The sequence below is a fragment of the Phaethon aethereus genome (assembly GCF_964289735.1).
Source record: "Phaethon aethereus genome assembly, chromosome: 15".
NCBI classification, from domain to species: Eukaryota; Metazoa; Chordata; class Aves; order Phaethontiformes; family Phaethontidae; genus Phaethon; species Phaethon aethereus.
The window spans coordinates 4,974,829-4,996,853 of NC_138591.1; the positions used below are offsets into that span (position 1 = coordinate 4,974,829).

At 35.3% G+C, this 22,025-nt stretch overlaps 1 protein-coding gene across 1 annotated transcript in view; it reads right to left on the reverse strand.

The window, feature by feature from the left end:
* The window catches only part of SDK1 (sidekick cell adhesion molecule 1), a gene marked incomplete at its 5' end in the record, with an annotated part of 412,638 nt that overhangs the window by 282,929 nt on the left and 107,684 nt on the right, over positions 1-22,025 (reverse strand). Inside the window, 3 exons of the mRNA XM_082006804.1 lie at positions 718-865; positions 4,930-5,036; positions 10,657-10,816. Of these exons, the coding sequence (XP_081862930.1) occupies positions 718-865; positions 4,930-5,036; positions 10,657-10,816 (415 nt within the window). The remainder of the gene's footprint in view (positions 1-717; positions 866-4,929; positions 5,037-10,656; positions 10,817-22,025) is intronic.

The following is a 22,025-nucleotide window of genomic DNA, read 5'->3' on the forward strand; positions in this document are numbered from 1 at the left end:
CTTGGCATTTCAACAGTTTCTTCATAAATTAGGCAAGTAAAAAAATATTTTATCTACATTTTTTAATGTTACAGCTAGCTCCTTCAGCCTCTCAGTAAAACTGTGCAGGTAAAAACACATAATGGCTTCATAACTGTTTCAGGAAAGGATAAGTGCACACACCTTGGAATAGTAACTAATCAATGTGCAAGTACTGTGGCATTAGTGGGTGAGGTGGTAATTAGTCAAAAAGAAGTAAAACTGTCATTGTAGGATAAAAAAGATAAGGGAAAAAATAACCAATATTTATTATTTTATTGTGAGGAAAACAGTATTAAGCATAACTTCATGTAAAAAAATAATCAGACTCTTATATTAAAAAAGAAAAATCCAAGTATTCATTAAGTTATTCCACTCAAGTAAATGTAACTGAGAGATGAGCATTTACTTTTCCAAAATGTATCATGAAAATGAATAGCATGAAGGAAGTGCAGGCACTCTGCGTATCTAGTCCCTTATGCTGCACCAGGACCATTAAAATCACATGAATTATTTTGTCAAACTGCTTAGAAAGTTCAGAGATGGTCTTAAAATAGTCATTTATCTCAAACTTAGTATGAACAAGGCTACTTTATTCTCTTTAAACCTTAATTAGTGTACTTAAAATGTAAGTTGCATTATCAAATGTAATTAATCATCTTTAAGGGTGGGGGTATTTTGAGATTTAAACTGACTTACATTCTGCTGCTTGGTATTATCTTGTGCCCGTCTCTAAACCATGTCACTTGCGGTCTTGGATAGCTGAGTATGTGTAGGAAGTTTAGAATTGCAGCTTGTCCTTGAGTCACTGTTTTTCTCTGGTTTGTGTCCAGGAAATTTCCCATATCTGCAAAGAAAAGAATTATACGAAGAGTCCTGGAAGATCTTGTCTCTCTCCTCATTTCTTTCCAGTGGACAGAGAAATAACTGTATTTTACAATAGTCATTGGCATTGCTATAACTAGTCAATATGACGCCACAGATCATCAGACATTGTTGATTAATACAGATTTGGAAGAGCACAAGGCAAAGCCAAGTGCTGCTAGTGCACACAAGAAGTGCATCAGTCAGCAGTACTGCATGGCCTCAGTGTTCTTCCGCAATAACTGAGTCTTTTTAACTGACAGTGACATTTTAATGGAGGTTTGTTTTGTTTTCTTTTAAATAAATCCTTCCACAATATAAAAGAAATTCCTGTGCATTGTACAGGAATGTAAGTGGTGTATATAATTTTATCAACATCTTGATCAACAATTTTTTTTAAATCCTTTTATCCACAGCTACACAAATAGACAAGCAGCTTCATCAGTTGTAGTCAACCCAATGTATAGTCAGATCTATGCAAGTAAGCCACTATCCCAAATGGATATCAAAATAACAAGGCTATAGTCATGTTGGTAGCTATTAGTTCTTCTGGCACTATACTACGATTTCAATAATGCATCTAGACCTCTGACATTTACAAAGGCATCAGCAATATTAAAGAGCAGGTTTTAACAAAAATTTTAATGAAAGAAGGAAAACTACAATTGCAGAACCTCTGTCTCTGAAGGTTTTATTTCATAGACAAGTTCACATATCTATGGAGTCCATGTAAAAATTCAGTGAGCATTTTCTTCTTGTTTTTCTTTTGCCTTTTGTAACACGTTCCTATCCATTAAAATAAACAGGGCTGTAGGCTCCTGCTTACTGACCCTCCAAAGAACTTCTATGCATTTTAATTTGCTTTAAACCAAGCAGCTCACACACAGAGAGAGTACTATTCTGGTTTCTGCCACTGAATTTTCTTTTTTTTTAAAGGATCACAGAGTTCTTTACAAGTTCTCTACCATAGAGAGGGATGCAAAGGACAGTGAAACATAGAAGACTGCTACCAGGTCTGTGGATGGCAGGAGATGAGAAGAGACAGAACAAGAGCAGAAATTAAAAACACATGGTATTTTAAAGAGGCTTTAATCATCTTTGTGATTTTCAAGTTATTTATTCAGACATAATCAGCATTGTACTTCCTCTGTTGCTCCATATTTCTTACAACTGTAATCAGATCATCTACTTGAAAAGAAGTTTCAAACCGCGTAGGTGGATCTAATTAACTTCACTGTCATATGATTATTTTAGTCTTCACAATCCAAGAGTTTTTGAGCCCATTCTGTAATTAAAATTTACTCAGCAGTTTTCTCACAAATATATGTTCCCATTCAGTTAAGTAATATGTTAGCATGGGTTGAGAACATTTTTTAAATTATTTAACAAGTTCCCTGCTACTTCAGAGATCTAGGACATGGAAAACACCTCAGATCTTTCTCAATGCACATTATAATTGTGCCTTTCAATTTTTCACTACAGATCTTGAGTTTAAGTGTATTGGGAAGCATCCTCTCTCCAGTGGCAAAAATAGCTCATTTCCTGTGAACCCTTCCATGTTAAACATCTAACATACAGTTCCCCATAACTCTTCATGACTGAATGACTTGAGTAACCACTTGGAATTCTACTTTTCTGATCTGTTTTCAAGAATAACCAAAAAGTAAAATATGGTAAAATATCAGGTACTTCATTATGTCCACCCAGCTTAAATCAATTAATTTAGATCAGAAATGTTAAAACACAGGAAACAATCACATGGTATCAGTAGCTATCCTGGGCTACAAGAAAGCGGATATTTAAAACTTGTAGAACACTTTAATCTGCAGGAATAAAGTGCAAGTCTGACAGACAAGTTTCACTATTCTAGAAGCCATATAGGTCACTATAGGTTCAAGACCAAAGGTCTCCCAAATCGTATAAGATGTCCTTTGCTTTGTCTCAATGTCTTTTTATCAGTGAAATTAAATAAATAAATAGACTGCTTAACTCAGAGAAGTCTTAAGAGGTAGCTTTTTAGCCTTGTTCAGCAATGCAGAACTACAAATTAAATGGGGGAAAAAATTAAAGCCAGAGAAAAGTAAACAACTACCCTTCTTTCTCTGTCAAGAACAACCAAAGGCACTCACAAAAAAAGCCTGGAGAAACAAAACACTTCACTGCAAATCTTCCCCTCATTCAGAGGGGAATAAAGCTGTCTTTTCAGGAGACAAAATTCTTTAGCAACACTATCAAGGTAAAGTATTCTGTGCCTCCTTCTCACTATCGTTCCCACAAGTGCTTCCTCAAGAATTGCTCCCTCCACTATGCCAGCACAACTGCCTGTACAGCTGCCTAGGGAATGACAGGGGTGGGGAAAAAACTATTTTGAGAAACCCTACAAAATAATTGTTGCTTTTTAAAAAATTTTTTGAGAAGTTTCCCAGTCCACAGCTGTACAAACAAGTTTTCTTGCTGAGCCTAAAGGGATAGTGTGCTACATTGCAATCCAAGAGCAGGAACGATTAGTGGGATGGAGGAGAAAAATGGGTACATTTCTCTGGTACTGCTACCAAAGCCTTTGTCCCCTGGAACCACACCTGTAGATGCAACTCCAGAGGCATCTAGTAGCCTAGAACGAGAAGTATCTCACCCTCACCTTCCCCTTCTAACCTTGGGGGACGTCTCCCACCCCACTCAGTTACACTCACTCGCACCAGCTTTCACTAGATCCTCTGTGACCTGATATAATTCACTAAACCAGAAGAAGATTCAGAAAAGTACTTGCACGGGTCTGACACACATCAGAGTGAGCACAAGATCTCGAGGAGGAGTATACAGCAGGGGCATAAGGGCTGGTAGAAGGCAGGGAAGGGAAACCCCATTTTAACAGCAGTTTATTTTTACCTTAGCTCCCAGCATCTCTGAAACAATATCACTCAGACATCAAACATCAAATTACTGATATTACTCACATTACAGATATAGGAATGTAATTTACCATAATAAAGTGGTGAACATGATACCAAAACTTACATAGAATCATTTGCAACTGTTTTTATTTTAAAACACAGAAAATTCATGTAATTCCCCTCATGACATAGTGATTAACTTGAATCAGTTCCTTGGAATTGGGTTTCTAATAAATAATTCAATTTAACTAAATTCTACTTATCAAATGACATTTAATACTACTGAATTTCCAGTTATTGACCCTGATGAAGAGAAATTTGATCCATGTATCAGATTGCTTACACACAGTATACAAATCTGCCTTTAAAAAAAACCAACAATGTTTTTTACTTTGAAAAAAGAATAAGGCCTAATTTTATTATTCTTTCCAACCAAGTTATTTGGATTTTATTTTCTATATGTTGACCGAAAAAAAAGAAAATTAGAGTATATGATAATTTCTTAGATCATGTTAACTAGCACTAACTCCCGAGAAAATAATTTTAACATTTCCAAATGGAAGTTAGATATCAAATTAGAGGTCAACTGTGAAAAATTCTGCACAGTACAAACTAAAGAGGTACAAACATTGGAGGGTTTAGTTCAGAGCGTTGTTGAGAACAGACTTCTAAAGTTTGGTTAGCAAGGTTTTTGCTGTGAAACAACTGCTTATTTTGTATCGCAAGAATTATGATCTGAAATCGTCATTGAGCTATGTCCGCCATCCAGTTTTCTTTCAGATATCCTCTGCTGTCCTCTGGTCATTGTTTTTTTGAATTGATTGTTTATTTTGGCTATAAGGCCTTTCATAATCCTCGTGTATTCAGGGAAAGGTATAACAGTTTTCTCATGCTACAGCAATCTCCATATGATCTCGGTTTGATGTCTTTGAACAGCTCAAAGCTTGCTCTAAAGACTTAATGTTGTGCTGCTTTGAACTGTTCCCGGAAGATAACCAGAGTAAGTGTGAAACTTCTTGTGATGCAGTAGTTTTAAAAATCATTAAATATTATATTGAATAACTTTTTAGACTAGCAAATGTTATTGGTATGTTGGGGTTTTACCCACAAAAAGAATCTGTTAGCTAATGAATCACAGAATAACAGTCAAACATACATGCCACTTGCACTTCAGATCTTCTTTGCAGCAATGCGCCCATCCTGTTCCGCACGACACACTGATAAAAGCCAGCATCAGACCTCTGCAAAGCTGGGATGATGTACCTATAAGACAAAATGCAGAATTATAGCGCACTTATTCCTAAAGGCAGATCAGTGCTACTTTATGTGGCATTTCTAATATTTTACACATTTTCTCAAATGTTTACAAACAGCATTCTCATATAATCTCTGGTCTTTGGCTACAACATTGTCTGTACTATATAGAAGAAAAAACATACTTGAAATGCATAAAATGTATTTAAGTCTTAAGATCTACAGTTGGTAAATACTAATTAGCTCTCCACAAATTCTCTTGAAATACAGACTTAAATGTTTTCCTTAGTTTTATCTACCCTCATTCATAAGGCAAAGATGCCCACTAGTTTCTTCAGAGGTGGCACTAGGAGTTTGCAATCTAAATGTAGACATAGGAAGACTTGCAAGAAATATCAAAGCTTTCCAGTGGAAAAAAGTGTGACCACTGTAACTCAGAAGAATACTGGAAAAGACAGAGTGCACTGTATGTTGTATTTATTCTGTCCTTCATTATGCTTAAAAAGTCACTTAGTCCACTAATGCTCACCTTCCTTATTCAACTATATCTGATTACTCAACATGAAAATGAGCTGATAGGCACAGTTTTCATGTGAATAAAACACATGAATAATATGGATAATCCTGCATTAAACAAACATTAATCAAAGTGCATATTCCCCCGGTCACCTTCTGGAGATATTATGGTAGGATTAATGAAAGTCTTTATGAAAAGATAAGGAAAAATAAAACTGCTGAATTTTAATCTTCAAAATTTAATTCCACTAAAAGAAAGCATCTCTTCTCATACTCACATGTACTATACACAGCCATATACAGAGCTTAATATCGGAACGGGATCAGACAGCATAAAAACAAAGGAGGTAGAAGAAATCTAGTTTATGTGACAAATGAAGACTATAATCACTGCATTATAATCGCAATCAAATACACTATAGCAAATAGGTCAGACAACCAAATACAGTGAATTAAACCAGAGCCCAACACCATGGATATATTTTAGCAATCTACTGTGACTCCTGGGAGAGCCTGGCGTCCTCAGTATATGAGACGTAGGCAACTGTGTTGTCTGTCTGCTGACCTCCTTTGGAGCAACCAGCAAATCTTCTCCAGTGATTATGACAATTGGTACTGGGAAGATAAGGAAGACTCAAAACAGTGCTCTGTTCGGGAGTACTAAACCCAACAATCAGCACACAAATACTTGCTGGCCAGTGAGTATATAACGCTGAATTAGCCATGTTGCCTCTTGCCTGATGTGTATGTCATAGGAAATAGAGTGAGAAAATAGGTGAAAATACGAGGCATAGGATAGAAATCAATAGGACATAAGGCTTCCCCAGTTCCTCATAGAATAATTTCCTTCTCTGCCAGGCAGATGATTGTCGCAAAACAGCATTTAAAAAAAGAAAAAAAAAAAAGGTAAAAAAAAAATTATTCTGACAAATAAATATTGACAATTCATTTCTACAGTTCATTTTACCAAATAGTTTATAGCTTGTCAAGCTTTTCTTCCTCTCATAAAGATTTAGTTTTGTACTTGGTTAACATTTATTCCTCTGTTTGTCTATTAAATAAAGACAAAATTAAAGGCTTCTTTCTTTGGTATTCATCTGTACTAGCCAGTACTGCAGAGTTAGTTTTTCTGCCACCAGGACAAAAAAATCAATTCGATCAGAAGTGTCCTGCTTTGGTTTTCTTTTCTGACTTATTAATGTTTCAGCAGGAAACATTCTTAATACGTTGCCTGAAGAAAAGAAAATCTTAAAAGTTTACCGTGAAAATCCCATCTACCTTGGAAATTCCAAGACAGCCCAAACCTACTGAGCAGTGGGCTTCTCAGTGGACCTACTGGGTAACAATGTGCAGGCAAGGAAAGCAAAATTAGGAGAATTAAATAAACATTAAAGAAAGATGATAGAACATATGTTTACATTATTTTTTAAAAATATAATTTTTTCTATTGACCTAACAGTCAAAATACTGCTTTTTGTACTATGCTTTCACCATTCTACTTATTTTCTGATATGCAAGAAGGGATACAAATAGTGCTTTCTAAATTCAAAATAAGACTCTCTTCCATGGAATGAATTTATATCAAAGGTTAATACTTTTTTTTTTTAAAGTGACAAGACATAATTTTGCTTTAATTTTGTCTACATGCTAACTTTGAGGACAGATTTTCCTATTGTATAGGTGCCAAGAGGCTACTTAAGGTTTCTGGGGATCTGTGCAAGTACTTTAGAAAGTCAGACCAGACAGTTCCTCTGCTTTAAATGGTACAGCCAATCAGAAGTTGGCTGTTAAGAAAGTTTCTGTAGAAATATGTAGAAAATGACAAGCAGAAAAGAAAGCTTCAAGGGAAGCTTCAAGCATAACATGCTCTGTCACCAGGACTGCAATGCGTTAGAGTTTAAGGATGCAGTGGTATCAAACACCTAAGGAGAAATCCTAGTTAATGCTTTCTTAAAGCTTCCCAACATTTCATTCCTAGTTTCAAATTTACACCCTCATTTTAATTTTAAATTCTCTAAGAGTTAAAAGTGAATCTATAGGCTACAGGTTTTTAATAACCATAATTGTGAAGACAGAATTAAAATCAAGCATATTTGGTTAGATAGCCATACAATTTATTATCTATTCAAACTTTTTAACAAGGGACTTCATGCATCAACTGATTTAACTTCTTTAATACAGAATAAAATTAAAATGTGTCCAATGTTAAAAACACAAATATAATAATCCAATACTTTTAAGTAGTTTGGGAGGAAAGCGTACTGCTGCTTAGATATAACCTTAGTTTTTTAAGTTCAAATAAATTAATATCTTCAAGCCACAAAAGCAAATACAGAAGACACACCTGGTCCAGAACTTAATTAAAAAGAAAGCACAGGGGGGAAAAAAAAAAGTCACTGCCTGAATTTAAGGACTCTTAACTTACAGACATAATCAAAATTGCTACTGCAGTCAGCAATATTGATTTATTTTCCTTACATGTATCTCAGATCACAAAGAATTTATAAGGTTGCTTTATAAATTCTTAATACAAACTAGCGTATGCACAGTCACTATAAAAGCCAGGCTGTGCACATAATCAGCATCGTTATACAAAGAAAAGCTGTTCATTCAGGGTCACCAATGTCAAAATGCAAAGACTCCAATTAGTTCTTTACTCACTTGGTGTGTTATAATAAGCTTTGAATATTTTCAGCCTGTTACAATATAGACATTACTTTAACTGAGATACACTAAGTAATATCAATTACCAAAAATCTTTGATTGATGATTCAAATTGCAGCAGAAGTCACTTAAACAGGAAAGATTCATGCATTTAAACAGAGTATTTACCCAAGAGAACTGCAGAGCAAACTATTATGGGGTCAAAGTTTAAATTTTGCAACTGGAATTTTTATGTCTAAGCATATCTTTCCGTTGTTTTCATTCATCCTAATGCACCTATGCCATATAGTTGTTTTTGGAAACTTAAAGCTCTGCATTCCTATAGAATCAAAATCCCATTTGGCTTATTTCTGACTGTGGTATAGTAGTAGTAGGGCTGAAACTTCTAAATTAATATTTTCTATCAATGTTATTTTATTATTATAAACCAGTAGTTTCCTATGTTCTTAATCACCTCTGTAGCAGATTTTTAAATTAGAAATAGAAGCAAGGAAAAAAAAAAAGGCAAAATAAATAAAAAATAAAAAAATAATAAATAAATAAAATTTTAAAAAGGCAAAATAAATAAATATAGCTTGTATCATGACCTGATGTTCGCTAGACCACATTAAGTCCAATGATAAGACAATGATAAGGGTACTGCATACATTGATTCTAACTTACCCTGCAATACACAGTAAAATTACAATTTTGCATTAGGATGTGCACTTATTTAAGAAATACCATGGCACTCTCATCTTCATTTCAAAATGGCATGTGTTCTTATTCAGGTTTCTCCTAGTATCATGAAATGTAAGCCTCTCAGTGACTAGCACATCTACAAAGCTTGATTTCTAGCCTTTGCCTTTTGTTCATTCCATGTTCATGTGTTTCGTCCTCCCACACCATTTCTTTGTCTTACTTTCTCAGCATCTTACATGGTTAAGAGATATTGTCAGCTCCTTCTACCAAGAAACTACCATAGACTGCTGTTGTTGATCAAAACAAGTGGCATTTATACCAAGTGATGCTCAAACCTTCTGTGATTAATTGTGCTATTAGAGATTTTTTTTTTATTTTCTAGAAAGTATTCACAAATCTCTTCTATTAATTGAACAACACTCCATTATGTGTGTATGGCTCATTTTAAGGTATCAGAGTATCTCAAAGCTTGAAAACTGCAACCATTAACAGATGCAATTACTCAGGACTAAGTGGTCTCAGCTAAATCAAAAGTCTTTAATTTCTAGGAAAGTTCATATAGAACGATACGTTTGGTTGGAAACATAGCACATAAATACTTTAAGTGCTAAATGATCCATAAGAGTTTTAAAATACTATTTGGGGATTTTTTTTTTCCTCCACTCTGTTCTGTAAATGTAAAGAATATGGAAAACAGAACTAATGTTAGGTTACAGTTTTGAAAATCTTTGAGAAAAGTAAATAAGGACTACCTTATGTAACAATATAAAACTTTTTATCATTATCTGCGTTTTTACACTAACCTATGCTGTAATTTTTGTCTATAGTGATGGAGCACAACTTTTCCCTACCTTAAGCAGTGTAATTACAGAAGTGCAGCATTTAGCTTGGTTTGCTAAAGACATAAGTGTTATACAAGTGCTCCGTACTTGTGTAACATACCCACTTGTATCACATAACCACTCCTTATAACTTCTGAATTCACTAGAGGCAATTTCAACAAAATTTGAAAGCAACAAATAAGGTGCATAAATATTAAATTTCTATAAGGCTACAGAAATTGCCAATTGCATAGGGGAGACCCAGTTAATGCTCCCATTAAAGAAAAGCAGACAAAACTTGGCTGTTTCACACTTTGGTATGTGGCCAGCCATCTGCTGCCTATCAGCAAAAATGTAGCTCTGATGAGCCACAGCATGGTTTTTCTCTTGGTTAATGGGATGTCTTGGGGAATGGGGAGTGAGGCAGTGAGGTCCTGGGAGCAAAAGGCATAATCACAGAAGAACAGTTTGTTAAACTATAAGATGAATTTTTGTATTCTCAGAAATGAAACCAAAAGTTTCATATGCAATTTAAGATAGCCCACATTCTTCTAGATCTTATTGAAAAGAATAGTCCCATTGAGCTTAGCTTTGTTAAAGGACAAGCAGTATTTCATATGTAACACTTAGCTAAGGAATATGCCGGCTCTTTATCATAAACATACGTAAGGTAACACCTCCAGAAAAAAAACATTTTGGGTACTTAACAATTCTACGTTAGGAGCCTTGTTTTGGAGTGTGAAAAATCATTTTTAGCAAAAGAGATTCTCTCATAGAGGTCTTACTCATTTACAAAAACCTGTCGTCTTTCACAATTAAAAACACTGTCAAAGTACCAGCATCTACAAAGGTGTTTTGAGATACCGGGGTTTTTGGTGGGGGGTGTTTGTTTTGGGGTTTTTTTGGCAATTACACTTAGAGAAGGCTATTATATAGCTTTTATTTACTTATATTCACTGGAGTAGGCGGTTATTTCACTGTCGTTGCGTAACCACTTAAATTCCAAGGGCCAGCTGCCTTCGGCAAGGCACGTAAGTACAAGCCGATTTCCTTCCAAGTGGATCTGGGGCAAGCCTGGTTCAGTCTTGAAGTATGGCGCAACATCGTCTGAAATACAGAGAGATAAATGGTTTTGTAAGCAATTTAAGCAAGTATAGTATAAGCTACCAATATTTAGCTCACTTCTCAAACTAGCCACCATAAAACAAGAGACAGCATGAGTCAGTAGTTAAGGCTTACGCTGTTATATTCATAACTAAGCTTTATCTTTAGAGGCAGAACTCACAAGATCTTGATAACCTTCATCCTTAGTACTTACTTAGAAGAGAAGTGCCCACTCAGACAAGCTTTTGTCCATGTTTACTGTTCATACATATGAGATTTTCAGCATTGTCTACCTCAGCAGGCTGTGAACAGCCCTATTTGCTTCCCCCCGCCCCGCCCCTCCTCTGTGACAATTAAATCCACTCAAAGGTTTTTTTTTTTTTATTTCTTGAATAGAAACCAGAAGAGTAATCTTGGATAGAAATGATTATCACAGCAGGAGAAGTTTCAAGGTAAAAGAATTTCTATAGAAAAAAGAGTTTAGAAAAAAACACCTCACAAAATCGCAAGATTAATGTGTTTTTCAATGTTATTGCCAAACAAAATGTGTTAAATTATATTACCTGAAACCACTAACAGATTTTGAATTAGGGTACTTCAGTAATGTTCAAGGGTCACATGTAGTCTCAAACTCTTGCTCTCCCGTGGATCACAAATGCTCAAAATACTCCAAGCAGCAGAATTCTCGGCTGGTAAATTGCCAAAGCTCCACTCAAACACAGATTTAATACAAGTCTACACTGGTTGGAGACACTCCCCTCTCCTTGTCCTCTCTGGAGGATGAAGGTTTTCACACTTTACATGTCAAATTTCTACTTCTAACTATGTAGGAACTACAGACTTAATCTTAGAAGTTTACAAATACTGCCTACAATCAAAATTAACATGTTTATATATGTATATATAAAATACAGAAATGACATTCAAGGTCAAAGATTTAATACAAAATATAGAATAAAATTTAATAGGTAGCCATTGCTTCACTGTGCTTTTTTAGAAGTGCAGAATGCGTATTTCACGTATATAAATTTCATTTAAAAAAAACCCAAAACACCAAAACACAAATGTTGTCCCTGTGCAACTAACCATTCAGTTAAGTCGCTAATCTTTCTTTTAAAACTTATTTTAGATTAAGATCAGGTATTTTTATACTTGCTGTTTAAAGAGTTTAAGCTATCTTTTACAGTTTATAGGGAAATGACTTCATGTATTATTCAAGACTGGCTGAAATTTTTGAATCCACAGGTCAGATACTATAATCTTTAACAGCTGACAGCCACAAGACAGCAACCACACACGTTAGGGAAGAAGGAGCTCAAGGCAAAGGGTGTCAGTGGCTTTCAAGGCGCCCTCGTGTTCCACCGAAGACTGGGACGGCCGCGGGTATGCGGCACGGCCCGGTGATGCCAACCTCTCCAAGCCCTTATCTTTCGCTTTGCTCTCACCGGGGACCGTGCGTGCCTGAGCAGCCCACACGGCAGCACGGACCCATTATCGGCCTGATCGCACAGGCCCAGCGAAGCAGCTGGGCTTCAGCCGAGTGTGGCCAAGGAGTCACAGGTTGACTGTTGCCAAACCGTTTGCTACAATTGGCCTGAAGGTCAAACATCCACCGCATACACATTTGATGATTTGTGTTGACAAATTGTCTCCCTAGTTTTTAGAAGTTAACTTCAGAAAGGTATAGGTAGTTCTGCAGGAAAAAAGCACATCATCTTAAAGCAATACTGATAAACTATTACACAAAATCTGACCTAAAAAACTAAATTCAAAAATGTATTTTAAGGTAAGGTCCTTTACTGATTTGTAGCATTTAAACAATTTGTTTTTCAAACAAATTAATTAATGGCTAGTGCAGATCAGTAATATTTTCTTCAAAATGGATACACAGGAAGCTATGACAATTCAACGTATGAGAAAACAGGAACAGCTCCAAACTAGCAGATAGTCCGAGGCAAACCAAAGACGTTTTTTGCACTTCTCCAGTCTATTACATGACTGAGATAATATTCTGCAAAGCTTCTTTTTTTTTTTTAAATGACTGCAAATATTGTGAAGAAGTCTTATGTCAATTCCCATCTTCCCGACGACCTTTAAAACTTTAAAGGTCCCTTCCAATCCAAAAATTCTATGGTTCTATTCTCCTAACTAGTAAAATCAGTCAATATTTAAAACTTTATAAAGAAAAAAATCAAGTCAGAGTTAGACAATATTAGTGTGAAATACAATTATTTTACCCAGAGCAAAAAGCAATTTTTTACAAGGATGTTTCTAAACACATGAGGAAATGTTAAATCCTTTCAGAGGTTTTGCATATATTTTGGGGACTCTCCCAAAGGAGTTATGAGACAGACATTCTGTCCTTGCAAGATTAAAGGTGTCAGGCTTCCTCTGGAGACGAAAAGGAAGCAGCAGGGAGTTGTGCTGGTATTTAGGGGAAGGGGTTGTAACAGAGTCCAATTGGTAAATTGAAAGGATTAGTGCCAAGCCCCCTGAAAACAATGACATTTACCGTCTAGTATGTAGAGGCTCATGAAATGAACTTGTTGAACTATTCCTTGCTGAAGAAAGTTGAGCCATTCAGGGAGATTACAATGAAACTGGTATCTGCACTATAAACCTCCAACCAAGTAATTTGTTGATCTTGATTTTCAGTGATTTAAAGACTCAAGCAGCATAACCTCCTTCATTATTTCACTCTGAATTATCCACTCGCTCCTTCAAACTTACATCTTTCCAAGAAAAAAATTATTTATTGGATAGATAAAGACTGCTTCCCACAAGTCTGTCATTCAGCCCTATGTTTCCTACTCAAATATTCCAAACCCAGTGATGCTGCAACCCACTCAGAGCTATCTCCCATTTGAAGTATCACAATCAAGCTGGTATTACATGAAAATTATTCTCAAAACTCAATCCAATTCTGGTAGAGGTTAAAATTTAATAGACCTACGGGATTATTTTTATAAAGAATATAGCATGCTTTATAAATTACCCCAGCTCTCTGGAAGATTTACTTAAACCCTTGAAGTAATTTTATCTTCTAATCATTTATTCCTGACTTTCTCATCAATCACATACCATCAGTTTATCAAATTCAATTATGTAATCAGAGCTCACTAAATATTCACTGAAAGCAGAAATGAAAATAAAATACTAAGCAAAGATTCCATGAAGAGAGGTAGCAGTAGAGCTTTGATGACTTTGGCATCTCTGCAGCACAGTGCTGCTCACACCTCAGACACATGATCAAAATGGTGCTGCACCCTAAGCTTTACATCTTTTAGCTGTAATGAAAAGCACATTTTTAAACCAGACCTACAAGGACAAGTTTGGGTGTTATAGAGCATCCCAGGGAAACAGGAAAAATGAAAGCCATCTCCCAGAAGGAAACTGTAGAAAAGGAGGAACTGGCTAAGGGATGGAAGATATCAAGAGGGTCATTTAATAGGTATTAGATAGTTGCACTTAATTAAATACAGGAAGAGCTCACCATAAGGCTAACCTTGGCCAATCAAAGGTTTAGAAACCATAAGAGCATCTCAGTTTTTATTCTCTTGAAGGATAGAGCAAAAAGCTAATAAAAAGCCTATCTGAGTCCTAGAAACAGGAATAATAAAATACTGGAATTAATATTCTTAGCTAAAATGGTTTTCTGTCTACAAAAAAAAAAACAAACCCCAAAAAACCCCCAAAAAAACCCCACAACAACCCCCAAAAAAACCCCACAACCTCAACCAAACCCAGGCATTCATGCTATACGCTGTTGCTTTCTTCTAAATGCTAAATATGTTAATACTTCCAGCCCCTCTGGCTCTTCAGCTACGCCAATTTAAAAATAAAAATAATTTAAAAATTATCTGAGTTGCAAGGAGGAGTGAAAGGATAAGGTGCCAATCTGTTGGCACATATATACAGCTTCTACAAATTTTCATTAAGTCTGCTTACCAAACTTGCTAACATCTTGACTAGTATCATTAAAAGGATGGTACCGATTTATTTTTATGTAAATCTGAAGAAAATATAGGATTAAATATGCCAAAACTATCTGGACATTTGCTCCAAAACTTGTCTGCCTTGCTTTTGTGCATCACTAAACTGCAAGAGTTCCATTATACTGCCAGGTTAACCAGTCTATTTTCTTTCTTTGGTACATGCAAAGCTTAGATAGATCTTATTTCAAAATACAGTTTCATGACCTGTTTCAACAATGCCCGTACACTTTTATTTGGATTAATACTGACATTTAAATACAAAAATGGTGCTGTATGCAACTGTCATCTACTTTGGGCTTCTTCCCAGTCCTAGCAGACGAGATGCATCACAGAAAAGCTGAGAGCTCGCTCATAATCTATTCTCCCTGAAAATCATGTTCAGGCATGAACTTACAAATACGATCTGTAAGAGGAGAAGGCAGTCTGACTGTAGTAGTGTTTTGTACTGAATGGAATGAAAACAAAAATTCCAAGAGTTGCTGCTCTTTAGTTAACCAAGGGAACCTCACCTCATAAGGATAGTGTGAGTGAACATGGCCGTGAGATGTACAGTGATAGTACCATCTCAGGGACCTCAAGCATACCCTCTAATAAACACATTAACAAATTTTGGCTAATGATTCTTAGCCCTCAAACAGCTGACATTTGTAAAATACATAAACAGAAGTCAGATTGAATAGATCTTTCAGCTACTACAGGGTGCTACAAGATCTTAAAAGCAGTCTTGTAGTCCTATCCCTCAGGAATTCATCTATTTTAATTAAAGACGCAATTTGATCTTGAACACCTCTATCCTACTGAGAAAAGGGAAGTTACCATATTCCAGAGAAGGTAGCACATCACCTTCATCAGTGAAAAACACTACAACTAGCCTGTTAAAATCTCAGCAGGTTTTTTTCTCTAGAAACTTCGGATGCCAACAGTTACAGGTAAAATCACATGCTCTCATCTTGAAAAAATCAGTTACTGTAGTCCTGAGCACACTCAGAGGAAGAATAATGTAGTGAGTGAAGAGAAAAGGTTAAGAAATCCCCACTGCCATTGCTATTTGTCTTTGTTATGTATCTCTACTTCTAAGTCATTTTTAGGTGAGCCAATATTGAATATTAAAAGTAGTTTAACCTATTCATAAACCAGCAAGTCAGGGCAAATACAGCTCAATCACTAACAAAGACCATTTGAGCAGCTGTCTTTCCATCACTCGGTTCACCCAACAGATACAACATTGAAAATAAATTTTTGACTGAGATACATTTTTCAATAAACCCAGACAAAATTACAATTGGTTTATTCATACACATGTCTAAAGCTACAATCAACTGACACAAAAAAATAAAGAACAGAATATATCTGAGGAATTTTCCAGAAAAATGAGACTAGATAAATAAATTGCATACAGAGGCTGAACGATCAGCCCAGGAGAAGAGCAACAATATAGAAATGCTTTTGCTCTCATTGTTTGCAAGGGAAAGGGATGTGAGCCATCTTCAGGTAGGTTAATGAGAACTGCCATAAAAAGAGTATTTTAAAAGATGTGTCTAGGGGATTGAATGCATAATACAAAAGTACAGGTAAATTAAAAAGGAAGTTAGAGTCAGGAAACCCAAGCTAAAGACAGGAAGAATATTTTCAGTAATCCAAAGAAAGTAGGTACAACTAAGGACAGCAGAATCCCATCAAGAACAGATTAAAGTTCAGCTGTGACATTCACAAGCTGATGCTTCAGATTGCACGCAGTTGCGTATGAGCTGCTCTGTACCGATTGACAGCTGATAATTGCAACCTTCTGGGGAATCAGGGCCATTTTCTTCTTATTCTCAATGTGGACATGGAAAAGATTTTTCTCTTTTTCCTTTTTGAAAGAACCTTTTAATCTTACTATCTTAGTTCCTGGTACGCACACATGTATGCATGTGCTAGCCCTGGATGCAAGTTGTATTCTCTTGTGGAAATGAACTTCAATAGCTTAAATGGCATAAGAATTTGGAATTATTACATAGTAAATCTTGGGAAATGTACCAGGAGGTCGGATGGAACTCAGATATATTTGAATCAATCTTCTTTTGAATTCAAACCTTCTAAAAAGCATTGCTGAGATGCTGTGAAAGTTAGTATATGAGCTATTCATAAACTGTCAACAATGTCAAACATACATTAGAGCATTCAGTCACTTTAACTGTATTGATTTGCAGGAAGGCTATTCTATCCAAAATATTGGATATTTGCGATTCAAATTTTCTTGGGTGGAAGTGTGACATAAATCACCAAGTGCAACAATTAAATTTAAATTGCATTTTACTACCTCATTCCAAGCCCAGATTTGAAAGGACTGATGCATCATGGTGAATATTTCATTAAAATATCAGGTTGTTTTTCAAGTATACTGCCATAGTTAAGAATTTTCACACAATGTATAAAGCATTCCCTTAAAGTGGATTTCCTGACCTTTTATCAAAGATGATATCTGATTTTATATTGGAATAATACTGAAGCAACTGTATTTAAATCAGTCTTTCTTCCTCAATTTCGTAAGTCAAGTAAATGAGCCTGCACTACCCATTTTTGTCCTCCTGTAGATAAAAAAAGATAACCTACTTGTTGGATACCTCTACTATAATGTCTAAATGCAAATACAGTATCAGCTGAAGTTGACGGATAGTGCTTTTAAAGGTTTAATTGGGGATGGAATTAAATTGTTTTAGGACTCAGCGAATTCTGTGAGAAACCTACATATTTCTAGAATAAGTGACATTTATTTCTTTTAAATGCACAGTCACGGGGAGATGAGATTTCAATGGGTAACTTTTTTTGCCTTGAATAGGTCAAATAACTAATTGGGAAGTTAGTTATTGAGTAATTGCCAATTATATATTTGATCTGGATGGAAGAAATATTGAACTTAAGATTGCATACCTGTTGCACGCTACCCTAAAAGGAAAACTAAACATTCTGTAATGTATACTTACGATTAGTTTTCAACTATTCAATAGAATAGGAGTCCCAAGTAGCAAGCATAAGTGTTTGACATTGATATTTAAGTAGATGTAATTAAAAATTCTTTTTTAATTGAAGCATCAGTTCTCTATTTCAGAATTACCTAAATGATACTGCAGATTCCATTTTTCTTCTAAGCTCCTCATTTCTTGATGCAAACAGATCAAATCTTTTTCACAAATCTTTCCCTTAGAAACTTCCACAATTCTAAGATACACACCATGAAATTACTTGCTACAGGAAAACCTGTTTTAATATTTCCAACCTTTCTATCTTGTTTTAAGGCACAAACATTTTCTGTTATCTCTTACTCTTCTTCCATTTTTCGCTACAAACAGCTTCAGATGAACCAGAAAAATATATTTCTATGTTATGCTGAGACAAGACAATAGAAAAAAGCTAGAGCAGTTTTTTTATGATAAATAAGAAAATCTTATTATCACCGGTTGCTTAAAAGTCCTTAAACATAACCTATTCGTTACAGTCATCAGATCTACTCCCTAACACCATTTAAAGACTATACTTTCAACCACTACAAGATCACTTCTTGAAGAAGAATCCCCTTTTGACAAAAGATTTTTTGAGTTTTATTAGAAAGACTCAGAACTGAAAGGAGGAGGGCCCACAGAAGCACAAAAGAGTATTTACAGAACCTGGATTCTAACAGAAAAGACGACAGTGGTCGGTAACATCAGTCCATTTAAAATTCAACAAAAAACTCTCTTAGTTATCCCCAACTACACTGAGAAATATTTTCCCACATGCAATTGTATCATTCTTTTCTTAAAATCGATTTCTTTAGCAGACCAGCCAAGGAGGAAAAAAAAATGAGTTGATATAATTTTAACTGAGCCTCAAGCAGCTCCTGATGTATTAAACTAAAGTCCCAGTAAGGTTTCCTTTCCCCATTTAATTTCTACACCTCACGTTTTAGTTTCACTTTCTGACCTCCTGTAATACTTCAGTTGAGTCAGGGCAAAAAAATATTGGTTTGTTGTATATCAGAAAGCAATCACAATTCAGTTTCATGAATTCATGGAATATCTGCTGTAAGATTAAAAATCAAGAAGCTACAGATGATGTTCTTAAGTTATGTTTAGTGTAGTTCATCCTCAAAAAAGGCTGCAGAATTATTTTTTGAAATATTCATGAGGACATCTTTAAGAAGGTTACAAATGTACTGAGAGAAGAAGGCCTGACAGCATACAAAGTGGGCAAATAAAAGAGAACCAATTAACTATCAAAACCAAAACAAAACCTCCAAAGAAACCTACAACCTCTCCAGGCTGAATTTGGTATCAAAGCATAACCTCCATGGTTTTTATATTCTCTTCATACCTAGTGATGTTTACAGAGACTTGCGGAGCTCTCAAGGAAATAAGTTGTTACTGTTCAAATCTCAGCACGCAGCAGGTGGAAGGCAAAACTGCCTTCTTACCGAAAGAGAATCCAAATATAACAGGGTTTCCTTCATAATTTTAACTGCAAAGGAAGCTACTGTTGCTACTACAGAATCTGCAACCTCCAACTACTGTTGGGCCAGTCTGATCACACTGATATCTATCCGTCTACATACACCCACTAAATATTCCAACTGACACCACGATGAAAGCTTACAGAACATTTAACAGAACAGAAAAGATAAAAAACATAAATGTGCTTTTCACAAGTTTGTCGTTGGTATAGAAGGCATTCTCAGCTGGTTATTTTGTAGAAGATAAATTAGATCAAAAAGGTAAACAGCTGACAAGCGCCTGGAAGTACCAGAACAGAAACATGAGTGCAGCAGGAGGAAACAATGGCACAGCAAATGCACCGCCAGACTTGAAAGCCCTGTAAGGCCACCTATTTATTATTTCAAGGAGAGAATTATTTCTAAATAGCAAAGCAGCTATGAATATCCGCAGAAGATATAAACACACATCTCTTTTGATGAAGGGGACTGAAGAGGAAATGATTCATGCACAAACCTTTGTTAACAAACAACACCCACTCCTTACTGCTATTGTTATTTTGTTTACATGTAACTTGTAATTTTCTTTTTTTGCCCTTTAAACTTGAAAAATGTAAATAGGTTTATAAATTGGATAAGGCTTGCCTCAACAAACTCAATTCAAAGGATCTCAATGGTGCTACTGAATTCAAGAGTGGTTAGCACACGATCGTATGCTATACTGAACAGAGACAGGATTGTTCGTATCCTTATGTGATGCTGAATTAGGACAAAAATGCAATCAAAGCGCAGCCCAAAGTTCACAGAACTCAACCGAAATATTCCCATCATCTTAAGCAAACTCTGGAACAGGCACCTGGTTAGTGCTTGAGTCAAACGGAAGCACAAAGCGATCATTGCAGAGATCTCAAAGTATCTCATAGCGTAATTTGTGTAGACAACCGGATAATACAGTGTACATGCAGACAGGGAGACACACCTTCACATGCTCCCATGCAGAAGAGCAGGCACTAATTAATGGTTAGATCAAAGGCTCTTTGAAAACCTGACATAAATTGTCTACCTTAATTTTCCCTAATATTGTCACTTATTTCTGTGTCTTTTACACTAAGCCCTTTCAGAACTATCCAAGTGGCATTCTTTCACCACCTCAGGGATAATACACATATCTAGAGACTATAGAATTATTTTCAACAATACTGATGAAACATATAATTTCTTCTTGTCAGAATTTGAAGAAATATATCTCTCTGTTCTTGAAAACGTAACTTAGCTTGACATATCTGAAGGCAAAAAAAGGACTTAGTTTATTAATCTGGATATTTTATTTAATTTTCTTTGGGTTATAAATAAGCAGCAAGTTAATACTGTTTTCAACTTTTGACAGTTCTAATGTTAATTACATGTACTGAATTTTATAAATCAATACTCCTTACATAAAGCGTTATTTAACTTGCCAAGTGTAGCAATAGATCAATGCATTTACTGTTCTTGTGAACATTGATGGATGACATACATCAAAAGGATATGTAAAGGAAAAATAAAAGATTTATTTTAAGTCATGCAGGGTTAAACCCCAGTTAGGCAGGGAGGGAGCTTAAATAGTGTTTTGAAAATAACGTCATAACTTCATTAAGGTTTGAGTGGTTTTCTTCTTGTTTTGGTTTTTGGGGTTTGGATTTTTTGGTGTGGGTTTTGTTTTTTTGGGGCAGTGGTGGTGCTTGTTTAGGGGGTTTTTTGTTTGTTTTGTTTTAATGCCAAGGCCTGAAGTTATCAAAAGCGAATTGCTCTGCATACAGAACTATTTTATTAACTCTGTGTATCCCGTAGGATGTAGGACCAGTGAATTACACCTCCCAAACTTTATTTTTACTGAAGTACTGTATTCCTATGTTCAGTACACAGTACCTCTATCTAAACATGATACTAGGTGATCAAAAAAATAAAGCATAGTTGATAATTACTTTACTATTTGCAAAGATGCTACAGTTAGTGTGCTTAAAATTTTCAAGGTTGTACAAGTAAAATTTTTATCGTAAATCAACTTCAATGATTGCATTCACTGCACTAGGAACTGTAATAAAAGAAACACTTAGTTAAAAATCATTCTAAGAGGTAGTACTAACACACCTGAATATCTTGAAGGGATATACAGTTCACAGTGTTATTAATAGTCATTATTTATTTGTGCCATTTGCAAAGAAGACATTAAGTATGTTAAAATTAGGAAATTCAAAAGAACTGAAAGCTATTACTCTGTATGTAACAATAGCAAATCAATAAAATATTGGTTAAAACCCATCAGAAGCATATATCTATACAGAATGTATAATTACGTACTGAAATAGAAGGCAATTTTTTTTCCTTCTAGTATAGACAGATTTCTCAGGACAGAAGTAATAATTACACGGTATATTATGTCCAAATCACGGAACAGACCATAAAAGTCCTTTTACATTAAAAAAACCTACCATGAGGAGGAGCTTTTTAAAGTTACAAAAGGTTGAGGAATGTGAACTTGAAGAACTGTTATCCTTTGGAAGTAATTCATGTAATCATGATATTTTAGTGCAATTTATCTGACTAGAAAAGAAAAAGACACCTCTGTGTTGTATCACTGCAACATCAAATCAAGCACAAGTAGGCTCCACTTCATTAGCTCTATTACTCTGAAGAATAGGCATGAGAAGCAACAAGGAATGGCTACCATCTACTAGTTGTGTTAGCATGTTTATGAAATAATAAACAAAAAGGAATAACTGAAAAAGAG